The 16,332-nt window shown below is 40.1% G+C and overlaps 1 protein-coding gene across 5 annotated transcripts in view; it reads left to right on the top strand.

Moving 5' to 3' along the window:
- Window positions 1-16,332, top strand: part of pip5k1ca (phosphatidylinositol-4-phosphate 5-kinase, type I, gamma a) — a 44,331-nt gene that overhangs the window by 3,080 nt on the left and 24,919 nt on the right. For all 5 annotated transcript variants that reach the window (XM_069522303.1, XM_069522299.1, XM_069522300.1 and 2 more), the window contains exons 2-5: window positions 13,829-13,860; window positions 15,008-15,094; window positions 15,328-15,458; window positions 15,617-15,734. In XM_069522303.1, coding sequence (XP_069378404.1) covers window positions 13,829-13,860; window positions 15,008-15,094; window positions 15,328-15,458; window positions 15,617-15,734 — 368 coding nt within the window. The remainder of the gene's footprint in view (window positions 1-13,828; window positions 13,861-15,007; window positions 15,095-15,327; window positions 15,459-15,616; window positions 15,735-16,332) is intronic.

Consider the following 16,332-nt stretch of genomic DNA (forward strand, 5'->3'; position numbering starts at 1 on the left):
TGTGTCTGTTGGGGTGTCTTCTTCGGTAACGCTGTCGCTCGAGTTTTCATGATTATTTTCTGTCGTCATATTCTCTTTTATCTTGCTCACACTCCTGATGTACTGGTGTGCATGGCTGCTGTAGCCCAAACATTAGCACGTGTGTTGCTGCCAGCTGCTACTCCTATGCTCTGTGCTGTGTGCATCAACCTAACCTAACGTGGCTGTAACTCTATTCCAGCCACATGATTGGTTTCGCGCTGCAGTTTACTCATTGTCATTGGCTGTTCGTGTTTTCTGTCAAAACAGTCAGCTCTAAACAATGCATATTGGTTGGTGTCTAGATTCAATCCATTTGAACTGTTCTCTTTGTCACAATTTGAATCAGGGAATTGAGGTTATCAAATAGTTAAAGCAGACCTACAGCATCTTTTCATAATGTTATCAAACATAGCATCACATGAGCTTCCATCGAGTGATATTATCAGACCGCTGCTCTATTACAGTTTCTATCAGTGTGAGGTTTAATTAGTCTTACATCTTGTGTGGTTTAATGAATGATTTCATCACAGTATGATATTCCACCAAGTTGCCAATCTTATGCTTTTTATTCCTAATATTGTGTGCAACCTCTGATACAAAGCTTTTGTAGGTTAAGCTATTTTGTCTGATAAGCCCTGCAGCAGGGTGGGTGTGGATCACACCATGACTCCTTTTCATAATTTGTCAGTGAAGGGTCTTAAAGAGAAAGTCTGTTCAAGCTTAAAGGCTTGTCTGATGAAAAGTGTTTAACCCAGGGATTGTGTTAATTTCTATGACAATGCAATGGCTTTGTTTCCAAGGACACCAATATTACAATATTAACCCCAATAAGACAATAGTCTGCAGGGTTTCCCGCAGCGCTTTATAGTTAAGGCGGCCGCCTTGACAACAACGGCCCCCCGCCTTGACTACGTCCCCCTGAAAATAAATAAATAAATAAATATTCCGCATTCCCCGCATGCATAGACAGTAGGTTAAAATAAGGCCGCAGAATGTCAAGCAGCAGTCGAGGCACCGGTCAAATCATGTGACCAGGTGAACCTGGTGTGTTTTCATCCAGTTGTGCATTACATTTTTCTATGTACTTCTCCTTAGCATTGTATGGAAAGTTAGTATGCCACGCCCCCTGCCCCTTGACTAATTTTCTGCGGGAAACACTGGTCTGAATAAGACAGAGCCATGTAAACAGCATTTTCCCCGATTTACTTAACTTGAATAAAGTCATACAATAATATACAATAGGCAATATTAAAATTTTACCAACTGCTTGATGACTTACAGTATGCCCTGGGCCCAGTGTAAACAAGATGACTGGAGCCAGTAATCACCGTAGCTACGTTTAAAGGGAAATAAAAACATTAAAGGTTTTGGATGGGTGCAAACATCACAATGGAGATATTTTGTAAAAGGTCATGGGACTGTCGTTCATATGGACGTGATTTAGACATGAGGAATGTGAAAGTAGTATTCTATTAGTAACTCATGCAAACATCATAATCAAAATAATCTCTTATTTAAAATAAAGTCAAAAGTCAGGTTGTGTTTTTTCTCATGTCATAGTCAATGTGTCTAATCACTGGTCAATAGAATTAACATCAAATGTGAACAATGCAAAGGTCGAGCTTAGTTCTGATTGGCTCCTGGACACGCTAGAGGTTCACGTAACATGTGAAGGTGTTTGACTGAGAGCTTGGTGAACGTCAGACCCTGCGTATGAGTAATTACAGCCTGCAGTGTTCAACTCAGCTGCTGTGAATGTATGAACACAATGTTATGTGGGTGTCACAGCTGGCTATTAAATATCTGTGTGAGTATTTAGTCCCATTCAAATCTCATCATCCTCAAGCGGTCGTTAGTTGTCCCTATTGTCTCCTGCTGTAAAGTGTGACAGCATTAATCCCACATCTTGCACTCCTCTCACCTTCAACCTCTGCTGTAGTCTTTGTTTTTTGTTTTTTTCCTCTCTTCGTCTTTCCTCTCTTACTCCCTGAGTGAGATCTACCTCCTCCTCTGTGAGTTATTCCCTCGGCTCAGCCACTCATTTGTCACCATACATCAGTCCTCCCCCTCTGTTTTCCTCTGCTCTCTGTTTTAGGAATGGCCTGTCAGAATTGATGACGGAAGCACACAGGGCACTTGCCTCCTATGGAATTCACCATCCATCTGTTTCCTCTGTATTATTTCTCTCTCTCTCCCTCTGAGTCTTATCTGTGCCAGGATCAGTTTGTATCCCAGCTTGCTTTGGAGTTTGACCCTCTGCCGGGTTTTTTGATGTCATATTATTTGACATAGATGATGACGCAGTTCAGTTACGTCTTTCGTGCTGCTTATTTTATCTGCAAGTGGGGGGATGTGGGCCACACTTGCTATTTTAAACAACACTCGGCAGGAGCATAGCGCTTGCTGGTTGTCTGTCCTTGTGCTTGGTGGGGTTTTGTTTCATTTTCTGAGTGATGAGATGATCAGCGAGGGAGAGAGAAAAATAGAAGAGATGGAGACAGAGACAGGGAGGAGAGACACATTAAGAGTTTAAGGCTGTAGTCTGTTCTGTTGTGGGGAATTTGTTAAAGTTATAAAAGGACTATATATATATATATCCCACTGAATGATACTGGCTCAGTTACACTTGGATGGCTCAAGTGTCATAATGCCTAGACTTCCCTCAGAGGCAGAATAAGGCAATGACCCGCTGTTTTCAATTAGGAGGCTGTTACTGTGCCCACTGTGGAGGCTATAATTATTTTATATCAGCACCTGCAGCATGTGTGCAGTCAGACAGGAGCACAAAGCTGTCAAATCTGTCTGAGCCACCCACTCAGAATTAGTGGAGATTACTTTCAATGAAGAAAGTGTGAGAGTGGTGTCTACCCGCAGCTTTATTAATTACACCTATTCTGGTACAGAGGAAATTAGAAGGTTACGTGGTGGCCTGGTATCAGTGAAGCTGAATGACTGCAGAGCTGGTGCTGGTACCTCAGGGGGACTGTGATTGTGCTGGTTCCTTGCTCAGCAGGGTATTTGCATGTGTTTTGTGTGCACATGTTTGTCTCATCTTGTCCTGCTACCCTGTAAAATGACACTAAAAAAGCCCAAAATGAATTAATGTATTAGTCCTGTACTAGACTATGACCTGAACAGTGTAGTTCAGCTTTTAGAGGATTTATTAAAATGATTAACCAACAAAACATTTTTTGATTGTGGTTAATGTCTTTTTTGACTGGACCACAACAGTGAGGCCCCTGAGTGAATGAGGCTACATCCATATGTTTAACTAAAACTATGGATAAGAACGACTATCACTGGTCTTTCTCATTAAAGAAAGTGTTGAATGTTAAATGTCATTAAAACAGTGTTTACAGGTATAGTTGCCAACTGAGCGACTGTGTCACTTGATTTACTGACTTTTCAGACCTCTTTAGTGACAAATTTAGTGACTTTTGTTACTAACTGTAGAAGAATGACCACTATTATTGGACTTCTCTTCTGCTGGCATATCCCTACATGGAGAGAGTATGGTATGAGTTGTGCAGTAATGAGAGGAGATCCAGTCTGTGTGTGAAACTGTTTGCTGGATTTACTAATGTCAACTTCAAACATCTGACAGAAATTTGTGCTTCAGGTAAGCAGGTGCAGGTTTTCACAGCCATGTTAAAAGAGGGTTTTGGAAGAGAATGTTTTGTTTCCTGTTTATCAGAGTCATTATTATTATGTAGTAATGTGTCTTCATGTAGTAATTTAATCTGCATTAGATTTTCTTTGTCAGAATTTTATTTAATAAGTCTTGTTAAGTTACTGTTGATAATGAATGGCCATTTATTTAATTTCAGTTTTATTAAACATTTATTTTTTTCTGAGCATGTTGTTCTCAGCCCATTTTCAATCATTGTTTTCATGTGACATGTAAATCACACATTAATACATAACTGCTTCCTCCCTATATGATAATTATGTGCATATATATTTACACAAGGGTAAAGAAACAACGGCACAGTGCAAATTTTCCTCTTCTTTCATGTTTCCAATATGTCCCTCTATGTCTTCAAGGTTGTTTTGCTCTCAGATTATCACGTTATTCTCCTAAATCCCCTCAGTGTGTGATTATTACTGTCTCTGCACTGTAGGGAAAAAGACTCTGTTCACTCCTCCCCAGGCTCCCTCCGCAGACACCTTTCCTTTTCCTCCATGTTTCAATGTTCTGTGGCAGCCATGTGAAGTGGAGTCATTTCTATTTGGTGTGTAGGTGGATCAGCAGCTGTGGGCTGTGTTATTTGCTGAATTGTAGTTTACAAAAGGCCAAGGGTGCTGTCTGACAGTTTTGTCAGTGGGTATTCATCTGGTCCTACAGTAGATTTCTCTTTGAAACCACAGGCAGTGCACTCACAGATGACGCTCTTGAATGGTAAATGATTACATACACCTTGTTGATTGTATACCTGAGGATCCTACACAGCAGTGGAACCAGGTCATCTGCACTACACATTTGCTTAGATGACAGCGTGCAGAGCTGGTGTGTGTGATGCAGCACTACCGGTGTTTTTAAGGAACAGACTGGGATAAACTGACCTTTAGAATGACGATAGAAGTCAACTGGTATCCCCACAAAGAGTGAGATGTACAGGCTTAACTTAAAAATTGATTTGTCATTGTTGAATTGAGGTAGTGATTTTCAGGGGCAGTATTTTTAAAGTCATTTTTACTGGGTGGCACAAGTTTGATTTTATGGTTGTTTCAGCTCTTAAGTACCAATACACTGAACATGCATGCATGCTTGATGGTGGGAATGCCAGATGATTGACGCAATCATAATTACAACAGCAATCACAGTTTGATGCCTGGGACACACAACATAGCCAGCTTCCATACTAACATTCCATACAATGCTAAGGAGAAGTACATAGAAAAATGTAATGCACAACTGGATGAAAACACACCAGGTTCACCTGGTCACATGATTTGACCGGTGCCTCGACTGCTGCTTGACATTCTGATTATCAACAATATACAGAATGAGCAACATTGTGCCATAATGCAGTTTGGCAAAAAGACGTCACCCCATTCAAAGTGAATGATCAAATGCTGAGGCCTCGGGCACATACATGCAAGTCCTGTATTAAATCTCCAGGTGTGTGTGGATGTTACTGTGCAGGTGTGATACTGACAGTAGCTACTGTGACCGGCGTAGTCGTTCCTCCTTGTAGTTAGAGCTGATTACCTTCTGAGTCACAGAAGATGCAGAAAGATGCTACTCTCAGCAATAACACAACATTACAGAGGAGTCAGGCTAATCACCAACCTCTCTTCTCCTCCTCGGTCCATAAAAGGACCTTTTTCTCTTGGTTGACAGCTTCCTCTGCATTTTGAGGATCAGCAAGGATCACTAAGCTCAGTCGTGATCTGGGAGCTCAGTAATGAAAAACTTACTGAAATTGCATAAGAGTCTCAGCACTTGTGTATATTTGTGTGCGTGTTTTTAGCTTTGCCCAGAGAACAGGGAGCTTCTACTCAGCACTTTTGTCGGGGAGGAGAAAATCCTCAGGCCGCACATACGCATTGACATATCAATGGAATGGTATTAATGTAGCATTCACACAAGCTGATGTCCAGGAGAAAATGTTAACTGAATGCGTGAATGCAGAAATAATAATTTCTCCTCTGTTAATGTGTTTTTGTACTGGCTGAGTCTACATGTTGAGTCACAGTGTTGGAGGGCAACACATTCCCACAAACACAGGGCGGCTGAAAGGATGCTTTATTGACTTTTGTAGGTTTTTCTATGTGTGTCCGTGTGCGTGTGTGTGTAAAAACAAGCTATGGCGTCAGGACTTCGCAGAGCAGACACACTCCTCTGCAACACTTTCCTCCCCACCTGTTGCATTAGTCCGATCCACAGTAGAAGATGTGACTGCTGCAACAGAGGTGAGATTTAGACAGGCTTTATTAGCTGCTGTCAGTAACTCTGTAAGTAACTGCAGAGCCAGTCAGTTCAGCCACTTCTCATTGTCAGTTTCAGTGTTTATTAAACTGAGTTGGACGGTGAAGGCTGCGGTAGAGGCTTAATACTTGCAGTTGTTCCATTTTATTAATATTTGCAGTTTCTTTTGTCAAGCTTTTCACCAGCAGAGAAATTTGGAGGCAACTGAAATCATTCCTGCAAATCATCAGTCAGTTTCCCTGAAACACAATAAAAACTGATTATTTTATTAAAACAGTTGCTTTATTGGTGATGATGCAGAAGCACAGCAGAGACTGTTACAGCCAGCAAACTAGAAAAACAAACAGACAGTCTCTTGACTTCCACCTGTCCTTGAATTGCCGCCATGTTATCCTGATAATCCAGACAGTTAGTCTGGAAACCTGCTAGGGTTGGGATTAGGGATCGTAAAGTAATAGTGACCGTGACTTGGCCGGCTTTGCATGGGCTGCTGCCTCTCTGTGAGACATTTACAAAACCTCAGCACATTGTAGATTTTCTATTGATTCTTTGTTACATACACAGAGTAATGATTCAGTGGAAGCTCAAAGTCAAATGTTCTTTACAAGAGAAAAATAGGTCAAATAGGTTAAAGTTGGTTTATATGGGCTCTGTAAAATGACACATGTATGAAATTGAGAAAAACAAGTCAAAAATCTGCTCAGTTTTTGATAAACATTTAGTCGCTGGTCTTCATATCTTTGAAAATGAGCATACCCATCCCACTAATGCTGATTTTATAAATAACTTTCAAATCAACTTGTCTGTCACCTGATAGTCAGTGAGACAAAACAAACAAATTTAACATTGCAGGATTGTCATGAGCAGATTTCTGTTTTCTTTTATGGGACAAACAATAAATCAATTTATTAAGAAAATAATGGTCAGATAAATGGATAAAGAAAATAAAGTATCTTTCCTTTTGTAAATAAATGTTCACCAGCAGCAGTTTGTACGCAGAATCTATTCAATACTCGTCTAGTTCTAAGCAAAATGTCTCAAAGGTAGATTTTTTGTTTCAGCTGAAGGCAGGAAGCTTTTTATTAAGCCTGCTTGGTTGCCTTGATGCTTTTGATCCTAATGGATGACTTGGCACAGAGAAAAGCTGTCTTCCGTCCTCTCCAGCCCTCTGCACACAAAGTTTGTCTCTCTCATTCTCCGAATACTCTGCTCTGCTCAGGTACTGAAATTTTACATCGTTTGATTTAAAGTGAATCGTTACTTTTTAGTATAGTTCAGTCAGTGCCCTAAAAAGTTTTGAGTCTGGTGCCCAACCTCCCTGACAGCAGAGGTCGGAGTTGCTTTCCACCTTTGTGCAACGCTTTGTTCAGTAAATCAGAGGAAAGCTGAAGAAGGGAGCAGCTTGTGAATGTCTGCTGATACCCCCATGCTGGTTAGTTAATTCATGTTTACCTATTTAGAGGTGGGTTTAACCGTACCTCCTTTTGTAGTAAGTAGCCGGCATTACTGATTACTCTGCCTGTGGCTCCCTGTCTGTGCATTTACATGCAGTAAGGATTAACCGTAAGGATATTATTCTTTAAGCCTCTTTCAATAGTTCAGCATTAAGAAGTTGATGACTCCTAAATTATAACTGTCGCCATTCAAGTAACTGCATTAATGGTCAGGTGGGAGGAGTTATTCATATACTGAGATGCACACACAGATACAGTATCAACACCTGAGTTAACATGCACAGTAGCAGCAGGATTTCTGTATATCTTATATCTATCTTTTTTATCTTTTCTTTGTGTTTGTGCATATAACATCATGTCCTAGTTACAGAAACACACAGAGGCTTGTTGGTGGGTGGGTTTTGCTGGATTACCAGGATACTGTGACCTGTAAACACTTGTCCATGTTTGTGTTCACTGTCCGACCATCTGCACAGGTGTATCTGTCACATTGGAGGTGGTCATAAAAACATAAAATGACCATGAGAATAATAAATGTAATTTTAGAACTTTTAAAAAGTGAAATGTGGTGTTTAAAGGTCTAAATACACTGGGGGCACATTCCTTTACTCAAAAGGTTAGTGTCATGTGGCGACAAAGGAATGTCAATGTTATTGTGCTGTAAGTAGAAATCAACCAAGTAAAGTATATATGGTTATAAAACAAGTTAACATAGACAGACTGTCAGGCTCTGGGTCATAAGGATCCCAGTACGGTCTTCTGCCTCCCCAGATGTGGCACAGTAGTGTGGTGTTTAGCCCTTTCACAAGCAGCCATGTTCTCTTTAACTCTTTCCTCCTACAGTCCAGAGACATGCAAAATTGGGTTTGGGTTAATTGGAGAGTCTAAATTTACCGTAGTGAACGTGTGTTGGCACTGCGATACAGTTGGGATAGGCTCCAGCTCCCCCCTCCACCCTTAAGAATATAAGTGGTATATATAATTGATGGATAGATTTATTTGATACGCCCCTGGTGTGTTAAGACCTTTAGAGGCACTGGGAGGAGATTACTTACTGGTTACTTCATACAGAGCCGATCTGTCTCGCTATACTTTCAGTCTTTTTAAGGTACTTGCGTATACTGAAAGTATTATTTATCTTCTTATCATCTCTTCCCATGAAAGTGAATAGGGGAAACATATTCTGTCAGGCCTTCTTACTGCTTCCACTTTTCCAGGCCAGAGATTTATAGGGAACACTCTGGCTGACTGGTGTGCAGGGATGGGCAGTATTTATGATGCATATGTTTAAAATATGTATTTGAAATACAAAATAGTATTTTGTAATTTGTACTGGATAGGTTTGATGAAAATTGATTCATATTTCGTATCAAAATACTTAAATGGATGGTTCAGTAAGCGAGAGCTTAGGCGGTGTGTGTGTGCGCTAACGTGAACATGGCTCCATTTGTTCTAACTCACATCTTCTCTAATTGTGTAACTTTGTGGGGGCTGTTTTGTGTTTCATGAGAATTGTTCTCAAATAACTCTATTGAACCTTATTGAACAAGAATGCGTGGGAACGATAATTGAAAATGCACGCCTCAAGGTCGTTCCCTTTTGCTAGTCTGAATGAGATTGGAGGCAGAGATAGGAACATCGATGGGCAGTAGCCTATGAGGAGGGACATGAGTGAGAGAGAGGCAGACAAAGACTAGAAGTGCTAAGGGAGTTGAGCTGGTGTGCTGCACTTCTGAAGCATTTACAATTATATCGCATCATTATTGAAATATAACTTATTATATTTTGTCTTTTATTTTGATACACTTACAATTAGGGTATTGGGTATTTTATTTTTGAATACATTTGGATATATCCTTGCCCATCCCTGCTGGTGTTGTCATGGGAAAATACACAACTAGTTGGCGACTGAAGGTTCAGAGGAAGAATGCCTTGATGACACTGATTTAGGATCAGTTTGCCCTCCCTCAGTTCAAACAGCAACCATCACTGTTGTATAACCCTCCTGAGCAGAATGAACTAGGCTGAGGCTAACCAAATCAACATGTTCTAAAAAAAGGAGGTCCCCAAGGCTGAACTTCTGCAGCAATCCTGAGCAAAAGACATAATTTCATCCTCACACTGTTGACACAGATTGTATTAAAATCTCACACACAAATGAAACTGAGCAAAACAAAAATCACTGTCACACCCCACCTTTGTATTTAGTACACTACCTTGGATTTTTCTGCTCCTTTTAAAATTGGATGTTTGGCATTGTTGATTTTGGCTTTCTGTGGATCAGGTCAGTCACGCTTTGACACAATTATCGAACGCTACTTTATTGTGTTATGAAAAATTAACACCCAATCGATAGCTGAAGCACCATCACTTAGCCTCTGCCAGGATAACACACAATCATCTCAGAGATGGCGTCTTACTTAGCTCATCCTCTGGGAGTCCCAGTATTGATCCCATCTAAGTCAGACATTGTTGTCAGTAACACACATGATGCTGCCCACAGTATACATTATTTATTTTAAATTAATTTTTAATGTATTATTGAGCTACATTACAAAATTATATCTTTTTTTGGGTTCATGAAGTTTAAAATTAAAAGCAAAGTTGATAGTATAACCTAATAAAATATATTAATTGATCTCAACTCATTACTGTAGTGACATCAGTGAAAATAAATGCACTGTGTGTCTGATAGTTTTCCCTATGCTTCATATTCTTGCCTGTATGCTCTTATTTTTGAGATGGGGAAAAGTAGACACCTGGGGAGCATGCCCCCTTAGAGAGGAACTGTGGTTATAAAAGCCCAAATTTTGTGGCCTTTATTTCATAATATTTCTCTGATCTTAGATCTTCAATATTGATTAGTTTTTCCAACATGTGGTGAATTATTATATAAGAGAATTAGGGATTCGAGAGAGAGAGGGAGAGTGCTGCACACATGCATCTGCATCTACATTTTGTGTCCTCGAGCGATCACACACCCAAGCACCACTCGCATACCTATGCACTGTGAGAGCAGTCTTAGCAGGTGAAGACATGTGGAAAGGAAGAGGCTGCAGTATGGAAGGATGTCGCACATACTTCAACTACACAACACATATGAAATAGGAATTTGGAAATGACAGAGGAGACATTAAAGAACCAGCCAATCACATGCGTCCTCACAGACACAAATAAGTAGCACAGCATGGTAAACAACAACAGAGCATCGTCTGTAATTATATTCATTGCAAACATTCCTCTCACGTCTATTTTTCCCCCTCAAATTGTGTATGCTGCAGCTTGTAGGGAGTGTTGGCACGTTTTTGTTCGCTCATCCCACTGTGTGTGTGTTGTGTGTAACAGAGGGAGAGAGATAGATAGACACAGGAAGAGGAGGAGGGGTGGCATACAGGCTATTCTGTGGCTCGGTCACATGGGCATGCACGAGATGCAGGCAGAGAGAGAGTAGAGGGGCTGGCTATCATTTCAGCTGCAAACACACAGTGAGTCAAGCTGTGGGGATGCTATCCCTCTCCTCTGTGACACTGGGTTATACTGTGCTGTACAGGTTAGCTGCTCTCAGCTGTTGAGGGGAAGCACTGAATCATGTTGTACTGATTATAGATTAGAGCTCCCAAAGACTACAACCAGAAAGTGATATTTTATCGTCTGTCATCATTATTTAGCCTGAGTTTTTCTCTAGGAGTCCAGCTTTAACCTCCTGATTCCGTTTGATTGGGAGGTAAAAAGAATACTTGACATCTATGGTTCCTCATTTTGAGAGCGATTATCTCCAGATAATCATCAAACACGTATAACTCAGATCAGTGTGCACATTTTTATATTTTGATTTTTAAATCATTAAATAAACAGTCATTTTTCTGTCTCATCCTCTCATAGACATCTGACATTTTGGGATGAGATGAACGGAGTCAGCTAATACTCCTGATTCACCACAGTTGGGATGACTCATGATGGCTCATATATCCAGCAATGAAAAATAACCTTTAGAGCAGGATGTAATAACTTGATTCCCGCAACTTCTTCCCATCATATTGCCGTTACTGAGCCACTTAAAGGACGTAATACTTGCACATAAAATTAGTGCTCATTTTGACATGTCACAGCAGAAGAATCACATGTAATATATCCTGGTATTGTGCATGCTGTTTCACTGGGTGTATGATTCTCTGGGTATATTGTGATTAAAATTCAGATGGCTATGATTCAATTATAAAATGATTATTAATGCATTTTAATGCAAGTTGTAATTTTTGCTAAATTCAGAAAAGAAGATTTGAAAAGTATTTGAGAGCAGTATGTACTGCGGTGGGTTACAAAATAAAACAGACCTGTCATAAATGATAATAAACCTGTTAAATCAGGTGAAAGAAAAATGAAATGTGATCATAAAAATAAATTAGTAATATCACATCTCATCACTGGCACGCTTTTATTTGTTCACAACAATCGGACTGTGTTGTTGCTGTTGTAAAAATATCAGCAGTTTCCTCATTAATTCCACCATCTGTGTGTGATATTGATTACAGTGATAGCAGAGAGGGAATTAATCAGCATGACTCTTGTTCTGTCTGAAGTCGTCTCTCATCCACTCATTCTGTCTCCTTCCTCATTCTGTGTTCTCTCTGCCCTGCCCTCCTTATTCTTCTCTGCATTATTATGCTGAGTGTTATACATCTATAATTATGCATCTATTTCAGGCCTTCCTGGTGAAAACAGTCCTCTGATTGCCTTTCTCTACTGTCTACATCCTGTTATAAGACAGCATAGCAGTTGTGCAGCTGTTTTGCTTCTGAGATCTGTTAAACTGTCATATGTAATGTGTGCAGTTTGCATTTTTTAATCTCATGGTGTAGCACTTTTCAGAGATGATATTAACCTTGTAAAGCCACAGTGCTAGCATGTACTTTACACTCACTTCAACTTATACAAAAACATTGCAGACAGAAAGTACAGAGCTCTTCTTTCCATCTCAGTTTAAATGCAAATGTTACAGACAAAGCTTTGACCTTTTTCAGTAAAGATTTATGCATGTTTATATATTATATCTAATAAAGTCCAACCCTTTTCATTTCATCTAAAAAGTGAACTTGTTTGGATTGTACTTTTGACCACAAGCTGATATTATTTACAACTTATTTTTGTCTCATTTAAATAGGGTCTACAAGTATTTTTTTACTCAACTAGGATTGCGCTCAGTCCCCTTAAATTAAAACAAGTCCTATAGCTAAGGCATTTTGTTTCTCAGATGGAGGTAGTTACATGCATGTTCCTAGAGCTATTTGTTACCATACAGTGGCTGAAAAACATACACTGCATTAAATTCCTCCTCTAGATCCAGATTTTTATTTGTATCTGCAAGAAATTGGACATAATCTTCTATACCAACCCCCAAAATATGTCTGAATTCACACACAATTCTCTTTAGTGGGCTCTTTCCTGGCCTACACCATTCTTCCACCAAGTTTTGTGGTAATCTGTCCAGTAGTTTTTGTGTAATCTTCCTTGCAAACACACAAACGAACCCACAGACAAATGGTCAGGGGTGAAAACATAACCTTCCTCATAGAATTAATTAATGAATCACGTCAAAACAAGACTTGAGAGTTTGCAGCCATGCTTACAGTTCTGTGAGGCTATCAGAGGTACAGCAGTGCTTCGAGGTGAAGATCAGCGTCAACATGCGAACATGCAAACAATTTGTTTAGCAGGGTGTAATGTCAATCATGCTCACCAACTTAGTTTAATATGTGCTCTTTAACAATAAACACAATCTAGAGCAGATGTTGATCTGAACCGTTAGTATTTTTGCAGCAACTGAAAGTTTAAAGTGAATGAGACCTGATGGTGTCACTAGATGAAATAAGAGGATTTACCAGTGTTATTAAAAATCTTCCTGAGGGGGACATGAATGAGTCTACTGAATTCCTTGGTAATCCATCCAGTAGATGCCACAAACATCAACATTAAAAGCCACAAACATAAACCTGTCAGTGTTGCTCGAGGAAAAGTCAGGGAGTCTCAAAAGTCATTACGTTTTTCCTCAGGGAATTATAAATGTCTGCACGGTGTTTCATGGCAATCCAACAAATAAACAATGATATATTTTATTCTTGTCCTGAGCAATGGCACAACAGACGGACAGTTATTCAGCCACATGGCACTCAATACACATGTGCATGTTTAAATAGGACCTTGTGCTCTTGTCGCTGATGCAATTGTTTCCTGCAGTTCCTCTTGCTGACAGGCTGCTACTTGTGTTTGACACTGTTATTACATAATGTTGGACTGCTGCGTCCACCGTTTGGGATTCATTTCTGTCACAGGGAAAACTAATGATGCTGAGTAATGGAGCCTCTCTGTCTCAGAGCGACTAACACTTGTCATCTCTGTCTCTCTGTGTCTCTCTTTGTCTCAGATGCTGCTGCTAAGAAAGCCTTCATCACAGAGGTAAGCTGCCATCCGTCCCTGTGATAATCTGCTCTGTTAGTTTCTTTATCTCTACATCAATATCAACTAGTTCTTTGGTTTGAGCTGGATGCTAATGAGAAGCACTAGCACAACAAGGTTTGGTCTGAGGATATGTGCAGTATGTAATTTTCCTCCCTTAGTACATGATGACTGCCACAAGGGTCAGAACAGACTACAGTACAACACGTGTAATTTCAATGTCCCTTGAGTATTCTTGTCTTGCCAGATAATTTAGGACAAATGATCTTAATCCTCCTAGATAAGTGAAATGCCATTAATTTGCCAATCACTTGCTCTGAAAGTGCATACCTCCACCATGGCTACTGCCCTATCTCACCATGTCAAAGCAGTGTTTCCAATTAATTATCTACACTCTGGCAGAACTCTATATTCTAATTTATCTTGGCACAGTTTCATAATGATCCGAAAAGTGTTTACACTTCTTGTAATAAGTGTTTTGCTCTGTTGGTGCATTGTATAGTTGTTACGCTATTTGCTGTGTGCTCACTCACACTTTCATCCATAAAGATGTTACCTTTCATGCAGACAGTTAGACCCCATAGTTTCAGCTGCAGTTGCGTGTGTACCCACAAGGCATGCAATTCAGTTCTCTCCCTCACGTTACTGTGTGTACCTGTCACTCAGAATCTGTTGCATCACTGCGACTACCGTAGATGGAATGAAATAATAATAATAATAAATCAAACATGCATGCGGAACCGCACCAAAACTGAATAGGTTCTTTAAACAATCCTTCCACCAAGTTTCATGGTGATTTGTCTGGTAGTTTTGCATAATCCTGCTAACTTTAAGAGAGACAAACAAACAAAAGGAAAACACAACCTCATTGGCAGAGGTTATAAAGCAAACAAGTGCTAGACATTTGTTCCATTTTTAATCTGCCGTGGACATTTTACTCTACTTAAAGCACCAACTTTCAGGTCATAAACATCCAGCACAGCTTCGACCATTGAAACTAAATCAGCTCAGTTAATCAGAAGAAATGCCACAGGTCATGTTCAATGCATTCAGGAAGTTTGAAATCACTCTCATGCATTAATATCATGTCAGGCTCGGCCTTCTAATATCTAAAAAAGTTTTTAATGAACTCTCTCTGTGTCATCAGATGCCCTCGTCCTCAGGCCTGCCTGGTCAGGGAAAGAAGATTGGTCACAGAGGAGTGGATGCATCAGGAGAAACTACTTACAAGAAGGTAAAGTTTTGTGAAAATGTTTCCATATGAAGAACGGAAGGTTGAATTCAGAGAGTCATCTCATTTAATGCCAAGTGACAATAACATTGTATATTTGCTTTATATGGAATGGTATTACTTCTCCAAAATCTGCTCCATCTCAGAATAGGTCAATTTTCTTACTGTGAGGGTTATAAACTGAAACATATCCCTCTCACAACATCTACATCTGTCTCCCGTCCCCACCCGTGCAGACCACATCCTCAGCCTTGAAAGGTGCCATCCAGCTGGGCATCGGTTACACAGTGGGCAACCTGAGCTCCAAGCCCGAGAGAGATGTGTTGATGCAGGACTTCTACGTGGTGGAGAGCATCTTTTTCCCCAGGTCTCAACTGCAAACACGCACACATATATAAATACATATACAGCAGTATATTTCCAGTGGATTTACAGTGAACACTATATGATCTTAACTAACCTGTCTGATGTTTGCTGGGGAGGAATATGAAATTGATCTCTGTGCTCTGATGCTCTGCCCTCTAGTGAAGGCAGCAACCTCACTCCAGCCCACCATTTCCCAGACTTCCGCTTCAAAACATATGCTCCTGTGGCCTTCCGCTACTTCAGAGAACTGTTTGGCATCAGGCCAGATGACTACCTGGTAAGACTTAAGCTTTTGTTTTGTCATAGCTTTACCAATTCTTATCACACACTACATAGACTTACCAGAAAATCTATAGTAGATCTAGAATCCTCACATATATGATTGTATCCGCTCAAATCAGAGGTGGAAAAAGTCACACACACGTGAGTCCAATGAGTCTTAGATATTCATCTTCAAGTCTCAAGCAAGTCTCATTTTTCTGTGGTGTGAATCAAGCCAAGTCAAGCTGAGTCCCTGCTTTATGTCAGTCACAAGTCAAGCCATAACAAATTCTTAAAATGTTTCATTCTCAGCATCATTTTTGATTCAATCAAAATGAAGACAATGTGTTAATAATAATCTACTGTGTCAGATAACAGCACATGAAACAAATGGTCACAATTTGTTACTGCAGGATTTTGAGGTGAAATGGGAGGAAGGGAAACCCAACAAATGACAATAGATAAAGTAAACATGTGTTGAGTGGGGAAGAGAATGAATAAGACAAACCATGAGACAGCACAAGAGAAGGTGGAGTAGAGGAGAGAGGACGACTGAGGAGAAGGATGAAGGTCTGCGGCGATGAGGACCTGGAGGCGGCATGATTCACTGCTGT

Source organism: Paralichthys olivaceus, chromosome 3, assembly GCF_024713975.1.
Source record: "Paralichthys olivaceus isolate ysfri-2021 chromosome 3, ASM2471397v2, whole genome shotgun sequence".
NCBI lineage: Eukaryota > Metazoa > Chordata > Actinopteri > Pleuronectiformes > Paralichthyidae > Paralichthys > Paralichthys olivaceus.